Source organism: Citrus sinensis, chromosome 7, assembly GCF_022201045.2.
Source record: "Citrus sinensis cultivar Valencia sweet orange chromosome 7, DVS_A1.0, whole genome shotgun sequence".
Classification (NCBI taxonomy): domain Eukaryota; kingdom Viridiplantae; phylum Streptophyta; class Magnoliopsida; order Sapindales; family Rutaceae; genus Citrus; species Citrus sinensis.
The window spans coordinates 11347987-11361828 of record NC_068562.1 but is presented as its reverse complement, the minus strand read 5'-3'; the positions used below and the strand labels follow the sequence as shown (position 1 = coordinate 11361828).

The 13842-nt window shown below is 36.8% G+C and overlaps 2 protein-coding genes, 1 non-coding gene and 1 pseudogene across 4 annotated transcripts; 2 read left to right on the top strand and 2 right to left on the bottom strand.

Moving 5' to 3' along the window:
• Nucleotides 1–2087: 2087 nt before the first annotated feature.
• LOC127898932 (UDP-glycosyltransferase 73C6-like) lies at nt 2088–3897 on the top strand (annotated as a pseudogene).
• A 143-nt stretch (nt 3898–4040) lies between these two features.
• LOC102607575 (uncharacterized) lies at nt 4041–9115 on the bottom strand. Of its 2 annotated transcripts, none has more exons than XM_015530722.3 (3): nt 8952–9115; nt 7113–8527; nt 4041–6259 (listed from the first exon to the last, which is right to left on the bottom strand). In XM_015530722.3, the coding sequence occupies exons 2-3, from the start codon at nt 8154–8156 to the stop codon at nt 4163–4165; spliced, it is 3141 nt and encodes a 1046-aa protein (XP_015386208.3). In that variant the 5' UTR covers nt 8157–8527; nt 8952–9115; the 3' UTR covers nt 4041–4162. The 2 variants fall into 2 exon arrangements, with proteins under 2 accessions (XP_015386208.3, XP_024958180.2); XM_025102412.2 differs by having other exon boundaries at nt 8916–9078.
• Nucleotides 9116–10186: 1071 nt separating this feature from the next.
• TRNAN-GUU (transfer RNA asparagine (anticodon GUU)) lies at nt 10187–10260 on the top strand. Its single transcript has one exon. It is a non-coding gene; the product is annotated as a tRNA-Asn (tRNA).
• A 240-nt stretch (nt 10261–10500) lies between these two features.
• On the bottom strand, nt 10501–11770 carry LOC102608164 (hypothetical protein). The gene has a single exon (XM_006465298.4). It carries the CDS (start codon nt 11656–11658, stop codon nt 10537–10539), a length of 1122 nt encoding a protein of 373 aa, XP_006465361.2. The 5' UTR covers nt 11659–11770; the 3' UTR covers nt 10501–10536.
• Nucleotides 11771–13842: the final 2072 nt, after the last annotated feature.

Below are 13842 nucleotides of genomic sequence, written 5' to 3'. Positions count from 1 at the left end.
ATATTTATTATGGTCTGCGAGACATGCCCAACAACCTTCACCTCCTGGTTTTGTCTCATAAAGATTGTAATACAATTAAATAAGTTGCAAAAACGAATGGAGAAGAGGAGTGCTAGATGTCAAGAATGCCGAGTTTCTCTCGGCAGAAAAAAAAAAAAAAAGATTTTTTAAACTTAAAAAGTTAAAACGCCGGTATAAAATGTAAAAAAAAATGTTGACTCTCTCTCCCTCCTCTCCCACGCTTGCTGGTAGCCTGGTACTCCTCTTCCCCTCCTTTCGCTCACTACTCTTCTCCTTCACGCGCTCTCTACCACTCCTCGTCTCCTCCTCTCGCTCGCTACTACTCCAGATCTACTCGTTGGTCACTGGTCGTCGGTGGTCGCTGCTCGCGGTGCTCGGTGGTGCTGCTCGTCTCTCTCCATCGACCATGTTCTCACCTGCTGCAAATTTGCAATCCCTCAGCCCTTGTAAATTTTAGTTGCCAGCCCATCCACATGCCCCTATAGTGAGATTCGCACTTCGCGCTCTTATTTTATTTCTTGTTTTTTTTTACCTATCTTATTCGGTAGCTTTTCAATTTCATGCCTTCTGCCGATGGCTGTACAACTTTAAATTCAATTTTAATATATATTTTAAACGATTGTTGGATTATTTTTGTCTGGAACTAGAACCATTAGTTGAATACATGTGGTGGTGCCTTATTGACAACTGAGATTTGATTCGCCTTCAAAATTTGATCTTTATCATATATTTCCGAACTTTTGAGCCTAGATTTGCACACTGGTTGGTGGTTTATTGACAGTTGAGGTTTGATTTGCATGTAAACTTGCAGATTTACCGGCATTCTGGGTATGGTTTTTTGTGCTGGGTGGTTCTGAAAAATTTTTGGTATATTGCCGGTTGGGTATAAATTTTTGTTGATAATTATTTGGTGAAAATTGTCGGTTATATGTATTACATTTGGTAATTATTTGGTAAAAAATTCTGGTTGGGTATAAATTTTTGTTTGTAATTACTTGTGAAAATACAGGTTCATCGTTGAAAATACAATTGTGCAATTACATGTTCATCGCTGTAATTAGTTCGATTTAGCCAAATATAAGCGAAATGCTAGAAAAACTTGTTGGAACAAAATATAGGTCAAACATCAATCACATTCATTGTTGTCTTCGTTACGTTGTTGATGTAGCAAATGTTAGAAACTTTCACTTCCAGATCCTTCGTACGTCATCGAATGAGAAGGATAATGTGGTTGCAAAGCATACTGCGGGAGTGGTTGTTGTAATATATAAAAAATTAAAACGTGATATGAGATTTTAGAAATTAAAAAATATAAATATACAAAATAATTAATATTCATATTAAGAATAAATTATTATAAATTTTTACAAAATTTTGATCCACCAATAATTTAATCCATTATATTCTAAAAATTTAAATTAAAAAAATAATAAATCGAACACAAAATTTAAATTAAAAAAATTTAAATCGAAACAAAATTTAAATTAAAAATTTTTAAATCCCACCCATCATTTAAATTAAAAAACTTCTAAATAAAAAGATTTCTAAATCAAACACAACATTTATATTAAAAATTTCTAAATCAAATTTATCATTATTTGATTTCTAAATAAAAATTTCTAAATCAAACTTCTAAATAAAAATTTCTAAATAAAAATTTCATTATCATATAACAAAAAATAATAGAATAAATAAAAAATCACTCTTTACCAGCTGGGTGTTTTACTTCAAGCTGGTGATAAACTACTCCTGCTAGGCTGCTAATGCCGTTTTCCTGCTTCTAAAATGAGAAAAAAAAAACCCAACTCAATCCTTTTCACGTGAATGAGCAAATACTCCTGCCCTAATGCCGTTCTCTCTACTTGTGAAATGAGAGAAAAATCTCAACTCAATTAGTGCTTTTCGACAGCTAGAATCAAATGTGGGGGAAAAAGAGTAAAAAATGTGGAAAAAGCAGAAGCAGCAAGAAAAAACAAAAGGGGCAGCAGTTCACGTTGTGGGGGATGGAGCCGAGAGAAACGGCATTACTGTATGCCGTTTCTCTCGGTATTCTCTCAGCATTCTCTCAGCATTCTCGCTGAGAAGCATTTTCCAATGGAGAATATCGAAAATGGAAAAGGGTTTCAACCAATGAGCCCACGTTTTTCAGAATCTTTAATTCGGGAAACGACACGAGTGACATGACACTTCATATGGTGGTGGTACCTTACGGGCATGAGGTCCCTTCTTTGAATACAGTGCAAAAATCTCAACGGCATCCCTTATTGCCATGCCTATCTGTCAAAAACCATCTCTAGCAAATGCATTATTGATTCTACAAACATCACCAGCAGCAAAGTCCCATTAGGAAGAGAAACTCTGCCATGGCATCCCAAGCTGGTAGCCAGCTTCACTTCATCTTATTTCCTTTTCTTGCTCAGGGCCATATGATTCCCATGATAGACATTGCAAGATTGTTGGCACAGCATGGCGCCCTTGTAACCATTGTCACCACACCAATGAATGCAGCCCGGTTTCAAAACGTTATAGAACGTGGGATACAATCTGGGTTACGTATCCAAGTCATTGAGTTTTATTTTCCATGTCAAGAAGTAGGATTGCCTGAAGGTTGTGAGAGTTGGGACAAGCTTCCTTCGATGGCCTTGCTCCCCAAGTTCTTCGCTGCAATTGAAATGCTGCGTTTGCCGTTGGAAACTTTGTTCAAGGAGATACAACCTAAGCCAGGCTGCTTAATCTCCGACGTGTGTTTGCCTTGGACAGTTTCTTCTGCCTGCAAGTTCAATGTTCCAAGGATTGTTTTCCATGGTTTTTCTTGCTTTTGTCTTTTGTGTTTGCACAGCTTGAGTGTTTCCAAGGCTCATGAGAGTGTTTCCTCTGATTCGGAATATTTTTTGGTGCCTGGATTGCCTGATCGAGTTGAAATAACTAAAGCTCAGCTACCCGAAATCCTGAAACTGAAAAGTTTTGGTGAGCCAATTTTGGCAGCTGAAATGGCATCCTATGGGGTCATTGTGAATTCATTTGAAGAGTTGGAGCCTGCTTATGTTGAAGAATACAAGAATGCAAGAGATGGAAAAGTTTGGTGTGTCGGTCCTGTTTCATTGTGCAACAAGGAAGACATGGATAAACTTGAGAGAGGTGACAAGACTTCCAATGATGGCTCTGGTTGCTTAAAGTGGCTTGATTCATGGCAACCAGGCTCTGCAGTCTATGTTTGTCTTGGAAGTCTTTGTGATTGTTCAACCAGACAGCTGATAGAGCTTGGTTTAGGCTTAGAAGCAACAAAGAAGCCATTCATCTGGGTTATAAGACCCGGAGATCAAGCTTTCGGCAGAAAAGTTTGAGGAAAGGATTGAAGGGAGAGGACTTTTGATCCGGGGTTGGGCTCCTCAAGTGGTGATATTGTCTCACCCTGCAATTGGAGGGTTCTTAACACATTGCGGCTGGAATTCAGTGCTAGAAGCGGTTTCAAATGGCTTGCCGATGGTCACCTGGCCATTTTTCGCAGATCAGTTTTGCAATGAGAAGTTGGTTGTGCAAGTGTTGAGGATTGGTGTGACGATTGGGGCAGAACGTCCACCAAGTTTAGCCGATGAAGAGAGGAATGGGGTGCCGGTGAAGAAGGAAGATGTCAAAAAGGCTATTAACATGCTCATGGATGAAGGGGAAGAAAGAGATGAGAGGAGAAGAAGAGCTAGAGAGTATGGGGAGACGGCAAAGACAGCAATAGAAGAAGGGGGATCTTCTTACCTGAACATCAAGCTGTTAATCAAAGATATTTTGCAGCAAGCAAAATGACGGGAGATTGACATGTCCCTTCATTATACATTTGCGTGCGCGTGCACCTTTTTAACTCTCTCTTCTTTTATTTCAGTCCTCAAATCAATATTATCTTCGTTACTTTTGTATCGTTGTTTGTGAGAGAAGTATCATAGTGCAGATAATTTGACTGTCGTATGAGAAGACATCATACATGAGCAAATATCAATGGCGTTTGTAGTTTTATATCCAGCAGAAAATTTGACAAAAAAGTGAGATTCATTTTTGAATTGAGATAATTTTCAATATAATACAACAAGTGATCTCAGGCTCTGAAGTCTGAAGAGCAAGCTAGAAGATCAGTTCTTTTATCAAACACCTTTTACTTTCGGTGTTTACTACTACCACTCCCACTACTGGAACCTCTTGATGACTCAGACAGAAAAGAATCTAATTTAGCTACAATCTGTGTTTCAAACTTATGACCTTTTAATGTGGTTCTTACCTTACGCAACACTTGTTGCTTCATCACTCTCCGCTCAGCCATTGAAAGGTGCTTGCATTTATCTATCCCCTTGAGAAATTCACCCAGAGTTTCACCTGAGCCCCCACTGTTCTTCTCTATTTTCACAAGCTTCTCCACTACCTGCAATGAAAGCATCCTCTCTAGGTAGGCTTTTTTTCCCAATTCTACAATATCAACAATGCAGTGCATGTTCACTTCTCGAGTCTTCACTGTCTTGCTTTCGAGTGATTGAGCCATTCTTTCTATGAGACCCATCCTAAAAATCTTATCCAAGACAAGTAGTCCACCATTGCTGCAAAACATCTGGTGCAATGCTGCATAGGCGGAATCCTGAATTTCTGGGACACAGCATTGCATCATCTTAACAAGCTCAGGGATTATATCATACTCTAGAAACTTCTTTATGCAAGGTTCTCCACCTGCACAAGCTAACTTCGTAAGTAAAAAAGCAGATTCAGATCTCACTGAATTTTGTTCTGGGTGCGCATATTGCAGAAGCTCCGATAACTTTGCAATAAGGGGGCTTTTGATGATCATATCTCTGATCTTCAGCTCACCTGCTTTCTCGAGGAATGGTATGAGATCCTGCATTGCCCCCTGTACTTGCTTGTTATCACCATCTAACAACCTGTGAATGACATCTTCAAAGGTTTGTGATTTCGGCGAGGGGGGAACAGTTCGATCAGAAATAATAAATCTTTCCAACCGAAGCCTGACTTGCCATGGCAGAAGGTTAAGATTAGCTGGTCGAAGAGAAGCATTTGCAGGAGAGCCTGCCAACTCATAGAATGCCTTCAAAGTGACAATCGCATGGTGTTGTACTACTTCAGAACCGTTCTCAAGAAGTTTTATAAGGTTCTTGTCAATCTCAAAAGCAAACATTTTTTCAACAGCTTTTGACTTTCCAACTTTGGCCAAAGACATTAATATTGTAAACATGTTCTCATGCCACTCCTTGGCATCATAAGAGAGCAGCGTGGCCAGCTTATCAAAGGGTATGCTTTGAAGCACCTTGTCAACTGTCTCTGGAGTTCCAAACTCTGCCAGCTTTGTGAGGACAGTTAAAATATCAGTCTGAATCATTGGGTCCTCACTTTTTTGTAGTAGACCTGCTAGCTTATCAACCGCTCCAGTAGTTTCAAGGGATGGAATATAACTGCAGTAATCTCCCTTACTGAATATATTCGTGATGGCTTCTGCAGAAACTACAGTTAGACTCTGTGAATCTCTAGAGATAAGATCCGCAATCCTAGGTCCTAGTATGCCACTAAAGCAGATTCTGCTAACTTCAAGTTCAGAAATTGATTTGCTAGCCATAAGAGCCTGAAGAATAGCTTCTATGGTGATAATCACCAGCTTTTCTTCAGAAACACCGAGGGAAAACTCTACCTTTTCCTCAGCAATATTTTTGATATTTTCTTTTCCGAAAATAAGAAACCAAGGGCATATAAATGCAATTTCTTCAGCTTTCAGCCCATTTATTAGCATCTGAATTGAATCATTTGTCTTGCTATCAAGGTACAGAGATACCATGTCATGTACTTGGTATAAGGGATCTGTATCATCTTTCATAAGCAAGGATCCTTCAACAAGCTTGCACACTGCCAGAGAAAACAGGCTTTTCTGCACAAGAATTGACCATATTGCTTCCAAACAAGCTTCTGGTACTGGCTCTGCCCACGAAAGAGCAGCAAGGGCTATGAAAAGCCTTCTGGAGTCTCTAGGCATTGCTTCAAGACTGAACTCAAATGACCCAAAAATTGTTAGTGTGTTCTCAGCTTCTTTCTCATTTACGTACGAGACAGGACCAGGTGCACATGTGGCAAAGGTCGATAAATCTGTAATGGCCTTTTCCCATTTCTCAGATCTTAATTCTTTCCTGAGAGCCTTACCCATAACAGCTACGGTTAGAGGGTGGTGGCCACAACGTTCTAGCAAGCTCTCAGCAGCAGCCTATACGAAAAAATTAACTCAACATATCAGAAGGTAATTAGTGAAAAAAGAAAAGTAGGAAAATGGAAGTGAACTAAGTAGATAAGTGGATGTGATGTAATGGACGGGTATGAGTAATATCAATCTATGATAAACACAAAAGTGATATTTCATCCATCTCTAGAAGGCAGCATCATATATATTTTCTCAATGAGAGGATGTGTGGAAACATACAAATCAAGCATTTAAGACTTCTACATATATCTGGAATCAATTAACTTAATTTTTGAGGAGGCTAAGCTGATAGTATTCCCTGACTATATGCTAATTACTTAATATGCCAACACAGTTCTCACGATAGAAAAATTAAGTGGAAACTTTCCAGAGATATGATTTTTGTCTCATTAGTTCCAGAATTATATCCTTTTGCTGCAAGACTAAGTGGATCAAGCTAAAACATCTAGGCTCACACAAAACTGCCAATGATGGCTCTAAAAGTAGCTTGATTTTCTTATAATAGTTCAGACACAAAAGTTTAGGTCATTTGCAGAGCAGTTGTCTAATAGAAAGCCGCACACCTCTACATATCCTGTATCTGCACTAGTGAATGCTTGGGTGATACCAATCACCCCTTGCATGAGAAACACCATAGGAAGGTTTTCATGAATCCTCGGGTTTAAGGGCATCTAGACATTTGCGATGTCCCATGGATACAAAAAAAAAAAGCCATGTACTTATAATTATGTTGAGTACATGCCATAATTCATGTGTTTGGATTCATCAAATAAAATAAATAAAAATTGTTGATGTAGTTGCTTCATTACAATGTAATGATTTTTGAAAAAAAGAAATATTAGATTGACTCAGTCCATACCGGTAGCTCTTCTTCAGCAAGGAGGCTATGGTAGAGAAGGATTGATTTGCTTATCTCCATTATATCATCTTTGCTCAACTCTACCTTCTCAGCTTCTGTTATTTCGTAGACAGCTTCATTTCTTGTCGTTACTAAGTACTTGCAATCATTATCATACAGCTTTGCAAACCGCTCAACTATGTCCTGCTCCCACACATCATCAAGTAGTATCAGTATGCTCTTTCCATACAAGGCTTCTTGAAGCAAGCAACAAAGATATTCAAGATCACTATTCTCATCCTTAATCTTTTTCCAAAACCCTATCTGCACCAAGAATTTGCTAATTTTTCTAGCTAAGCGCTTCTGGTAATCAGACTTACTTCCATTGCAAGCAGCTCGACTGCACCATTGCCCAAATCCAAGTTCAACTGCTCCACCCACAAATCTTTCTGGAGCATCAGATGCTACTTGACGAGCCAAACAGGACTTCCCAATGCCTGATAATCCAACAATTAGAATGACTTGATGAGTTTCCTCCTGTTCTAGCAATTTCCTCAAAAACTTGGATTTACTAGAAATAGGGTAGCCTTGTTCAGCCTTTACTTTCAATCGAGTTGGAACTTCCTGTGCTGTTAATTCTATCACCTTCTCAACATTTTGCGCCAATATTTGAGATTCAAGCCACCAATTCAAGTCATCGTTGATTGAGTTCAGTAGCTTCCTAAGTGGGTCACCAGCCATAGAAGTCCACACTACATGAGCCAAGTTCTTGATTTTACTCTTCGAAACCATCCTTCTTGCCTTCCTGATCTTTGGATGCAGCCGTTCTATCAGCGAATTCAAACTTTGAAGTTGGTGATCTAATTGGGGGTTATGGAGCTTGTAGACATGTTTTTGCTTAATCCGGCGCATCAAATTCTCAAGATCACATACAAAATCCTCTAGGCTTCGGATTCTCTTTGGAGCTTCATCGAGATTCCTAGAGGCTTGTTCTAATGCACGAACAGCCCCTACCATGCTTGTAACTATTTGTGTTGCCGCAGAAACAACTTGCAAGGCATCCATTAATACTTGAACTGTGTCACTAGCTATATATAATTCCAAATTTGACCAGTAAAACAGTTGTGCCTGAACCAGTGATTGAAGTGACCCCAAGAACTTAAGATATAAAGTATAAACCCTCACTTAATCCACCATGAAATGATTATAATCAAAGTCCTTTTAACATAATTCTGATCTTATGTACATTCCATTGTCTATTTTCAACAATAGAAGAAACCTTAAACAGCAATACCACTAATCCAATTTCGCCAAATTGTAAAATAATAATGGAAATCAATCCTAATAAAGCTCTCAACAACACTCCAAATACCATTCTCGGGACACCCTAACAACTCCATCATTTGTCTTCCCAGGAATCTTAATACAAACCAATCCTGAAAGCCACCACACAAAAATCAATCAACAAATTAATGCACTGTATAAAAGTCCTTTTAAGCGATGATTCTGCAGAACTCAAGATCTATTAATAATACCCAGTTGCCCGGGGGGAAAAAAAAAGTATCAATCTCCATTCCACACAAAATTATTCAATGACAAAAAGGAATACAGTCTTTTGTAAGCTTATAGATTAATATCATCAACATTGAGAAACAATCAAACAAATCACATTCAAGTTCTTATATGATCTTTAAAGGGAAAATGAAACCATTAGTCTTAACGTAATCACAAAAAGAGAAAAGAAAAACGGTAAAAACCAAGTTTATTAATTAAGCTCATGGACTACATAATTACTGAAAAAGAAAAAAGATTAAATTAAGTTACCTTAGATCAAGGATCAAACATCAAAGTTGGTCATACCTTAATGGCCTGGATGCTGAAGAGTGAAGAGAGAAGAGTCGTGGAAGTACTGGGCACAAAGCCTTTACTTTCTCAGAGTATATTCTATCCTTTAGTAAAAGGTTTGCAACTAAAAATAATGATTTGGTGACTGGGAAGAATTTGAAAATTTACTACAACTTAGATAGATGAACTTATTGGTTGTCACTAGTCAACCACATGCAGCTGAAACAGACCTCGTCAACGAGTTCGGTGCAGAAGTCCAAAGTGACAGACCAATAAAATTGCGGATTGGCACGTGTAAGCAAAATGGAGACTAAGGATGCGTTTGGTTTTTTTTTTTTTTTAAATGTTGTTTTGTATTTATTTTGTAATATAGATATAATTAGTTTTCTGGTAAATTTGAAAACTCTTGTTGCTTATTTTATATGTAGCTTTGAAAAATAAAATAATAAAAATGTGCTCGGTAGTGTATTTGAAAAATTATTAAAATATAAGATAAATGAGATTTATTATTTTATTTTATTATATAAATAATTTTATTTTTTTAAATGGGACTCATTTGAATTGATTTACAAAGTTGCTTGTTAGGATTTTCCTAAATTATACTTGTTGTGACTTAAAATTAAACTTTTTTAGTACAAAAATGAGTAACAAAGTAGCAAGACCAAGCGAGTTAGTGAGTGAAATTTGCTTGGCTGTAAATTACATCAAAGATAACTTACAGAGGCCTACTAGCTGACATCTCATAAAAAAGTAAACGTGGGACCTTTATTTTTGCAATAATTGTAAAAAAAAAATTTGTTTTGCATTTTTCTTTGTTAAATACAGAAAACAAGTTGTTTTTGTTCTATAATAAAAACGAAAACATCATTGTACAAACACCCACCGAACTCGTTTTCTTATTTTCTATATTTGTAAAATGAAACACACAAAAGATAAAAAAGCAATACCAAACAGCCTCTTAGCATTTCCATCCAAATCAAATTTCTATAGTGGGTATGTTCCACTTTTCAGGTTTCAAACTTTAAAAGTTTCTTTGTTTTATTTCAAGTTTTTCTTAGTTTTGTTAATTATTTATTGATAGTCTTCTTAAACAAAACATTTGATTTTAAATATATCAAGTGCGGATTCTCAAATATGGCACATGCTAATGTGAACAAGATCTCAATGGTTGATCAAAACATCTTGATTAAGTGGATCAATTATAACAATATTCAGAATCTAAAATTAAAAAAATTATATAACCATCGTGCGCTGGAGTAGCTCAGTTGGTTAGAGCGTGTGGCTGTTAACCACAAGGTCGAAGGTTCAAGCCCTTCTTCTAGCGTTTTGTTAATTTATCGTTTTTCACACAAGCGCGGGCCCGGCTCTACACACTGACATGTGGTAATTATTGTCTTGCATTAATTCGCCACTTCACCTTGGTGTAAAAGCATTCCATACATGTCCCACCTTCACTTTCACCATTTTGCGGATTTACCATTTTACCAAATCTTAAAATGGAAAAGGCAAATGAAACAAGTGGGCATTTGGGTCCAAAAGGGATAATAAAAATAAAATAGTAACAGATACGCAAGTTGGGCCAGTTGCATTTTTTTGTCATCTACTTATTCAGAATACATGCACAGGCAAGGCTTGGATGAAGCAACACTCCTCTCATAGGCACATTTTGAACTTGCTTCCCCCCGGTAAAACAACACCCGCCAACCCAAATCCATTCCCATTTCCTCTTATCTTCATCTTCTCTCCAAATAATCATTCCTAACCCAACTTCTCTATACAAACAAATTGCCCCATTCCCAGCTGCACACTTTGTGCCACCCCAACTTGCCTTACCCCCTGATAATCTCATCCCCATTTCAATCGGCACCTTCTCAATTAAGCACCAAATATCATCATCACCCCCCTCACTAAGCTCCCACACACGAGCATCCCCACCACACGTGCCGCCGATGAGTGTCACCTTCTGGTTTCGTGTAACCAACGTGGCGAACTCTAACCTGTCCGCCATCGGTACACTTAGTTCTCGCCACGTGTTCGACTCGATATTGAAGCCCATAACACTATAGGCCCGGGCCGATGTGATCCAATATAGCATTCCCCCGGTGCAAACACTCTCGTTAGGGGTCCAAACCGTTAGCCTTACCGCGAATTCTACCGGCATGGAGCCTATTATTTGCCATTTGTCGTGCCTCGAGGCATACATTTCAACCATGGATTCATATGTGGCACCGCCTCGCGGTTCGTCCGACATCCCTCCTGCCACGTAGATTCTAAAATTTGGAAATGGGCCGTGTTGGGCTGGGCCTTCCATCACAATTCCCACAGCCGGATTAGTCCTGGAGATATTCAACAATGGGAGGTACCTAAACTGCCTGGTGAAAGGATTACACAAAACTAATTGCAGAATTGTAGAATTTATGGGTCTCAAAAGGAGGAAGCTACCAATTGAGGAAACGGGTCGGACCGGATCCGGCAAGAAGTCGAGGGATAACACGTGCCACTTGTCGGCAACCGGGTTGTGAACATAGCAACACAGGCCACGGTTACGTGTAGGCAAAGCCAGGAACCACGCAGGCCGCCGGTGTTGAGACACCGAGTGAAGGTGGTAAAGCTTGGCACACGTGTGCCAATGGATGCAGACTGACTTGGCACGTGCCAAGGAGTCTGGAGAAAGGAAGGAGAAGATGTTGGCTAGAACATCAAGATGAAGATTGCTCCACATTTTTACAGAGGAAATACATATATAGATAGATGGTTATGGTTTTAAAAGCTTGGTATCTGAAGTGTATACGTATATATATATATATATATATATATGCAAGTACAAACTGGTGGTTACAGAGGGGCAACGATTAGAGATGAATTATTGGACGCATATGGTATTGGGATGTGTGAAGTTACATGTGACTGTGAATTATTTTATTGTTTTTTCTCTTGTACTTTGGTTGTTTTTTTAATTTTTTAAGATAAGTGCTTCTGTTGGTTCTTGGAAGAGCTCACGAGGCAAGAAACTAAAAATCAAGAAAGAAAAAGAAATAATAAAAATATCCCTTTTTTTTTTATTGAACTTTATTGGGATAATTAGTCGTAATAAATTCTTGTGTTTTAAAGATGGGTTGGTTCTTTAGTGTGTGATGATCATTATGGTTTGCTTAATGAATTATCATCGGGAAAAATATACTATAAGCTTAATAAGAATGAATTAAAATTATCTGATGATCTGATTTGTTTTTTTTAGTTAAATGTAAATGACCGATGTTTAATAAATTAAAAATAAAAATAATTAAATTATAATTATATATTACTGTTATTAAAAGAGAGGTGAGATAAAATTTTTAAAAGTCTAAAAGAACTCAAATTGCAAAAGAATTTTATAACCTGATAAGAATTGTATAAAATAAAAGAGTTATTTAATAGAAGAATTTTGATGCTGAAAGTAAAGATGATGCCAGCACGCTATAATGACATTTTGAGACGATTAGTTTGACAGCCTTGGAATTATGATGGTGACGTTATTAGAATTTTGATGCTGGAGATAAAGGATGATGATGCTGGCCACGCCTGCAATGTCATTAATGCTGAAGATAAACTTATCATAATTTATACGAGATTCAGACGTCAGTTTCGTTAATCTTCAATTTTATTTAATACAACTTTAAAATGATTTTTTTATGAACCAAAAAAAAATTGTAACTTCTTAAATACCAAAAGTATTTTAACACATTCTTTATATATATAAAAAAATGACCAATCTCCTTTTTATTTGATAAAATTGATTATGCTTCTCATATTTTTTAATGTCTTAAAATTATCCAGAAATAAAATGTTAAACAATTACAAACACTTTTAGAATAAAATTTAATTTGCATATAATATAAAATATCTGAAAATTGAATAAGAATGGACTATAAGTAGTAGCATCGCTACTAAGGACCCGTTTGGGACAACTGCGCGGTGGCAGCGCAGCTGCCTCAAACGGGTCTTAAGTGATAAACTGCCCCCACTGGATCTAAAATTTCAGATAGCATATTCGATTTAGTTAGCTGAAATTACAAATTTGTCTTGTTGGATTAATTAAATACATAAATTTAAATTCCAATTTTATTTTAAAATCACATACACAAATCTCATTCCTTTGCAATTTATTAGTCTGTTGTTTGATAGATGTTCAAAATCCAATTGAACCTATTAAAATAGGTGGATGAATCTAAATTTCTCTTAATTTAATTCAGTCTAAATGTGCAACCTAACATTAAAAAGATCAAAATTAAACTGTTATTAAAAAGCAAAATGAAAATATTTATAACCATATACCTTTAATTTTTATGATTTGACTATCTTCTTAATGCTCTATCTTCTCACGACATGTAAATAGATACAACTAATAAGATTATGAAAATAGAGAAGTAAGAACCTGAACCTTTTTCTTCGATTATTTATAAATTTTACTCTACTGATATGATTTTCCAGCTACACCAATGAGTCTACGATATTAGATTTCAATGGACATAATAAGATCCGTAGTTAAGATTAGGAGATTTCTGGGTGCTTTTAGATCATGTGGAGAAAATTATGAATTTTGGCCAAAACAAATTCTTAAATTGACAAAATTGTTGGGGAAGTAAATGGCATATCATTACCAGATAATATTTATTTATTTATTTGAGGTTGAAAAATATTTTGTAAGGTCTGGGTGGGAAACTAGAATAAATATTTTTTTATCGCATGATCATGATACTCATTTTCTTATTATTATTATTTTCTTGATAAACGACACTCATTTTATTTAAAATTGAGATATTCGGCGAACGAGGCATCAAATTTATTAATTTTTTTTTTGGTTTCTCTTTAGTATTTCGAAGTGGACAAAACAAATGAAAAAGTGAATAGGGACAAAACAAATAGA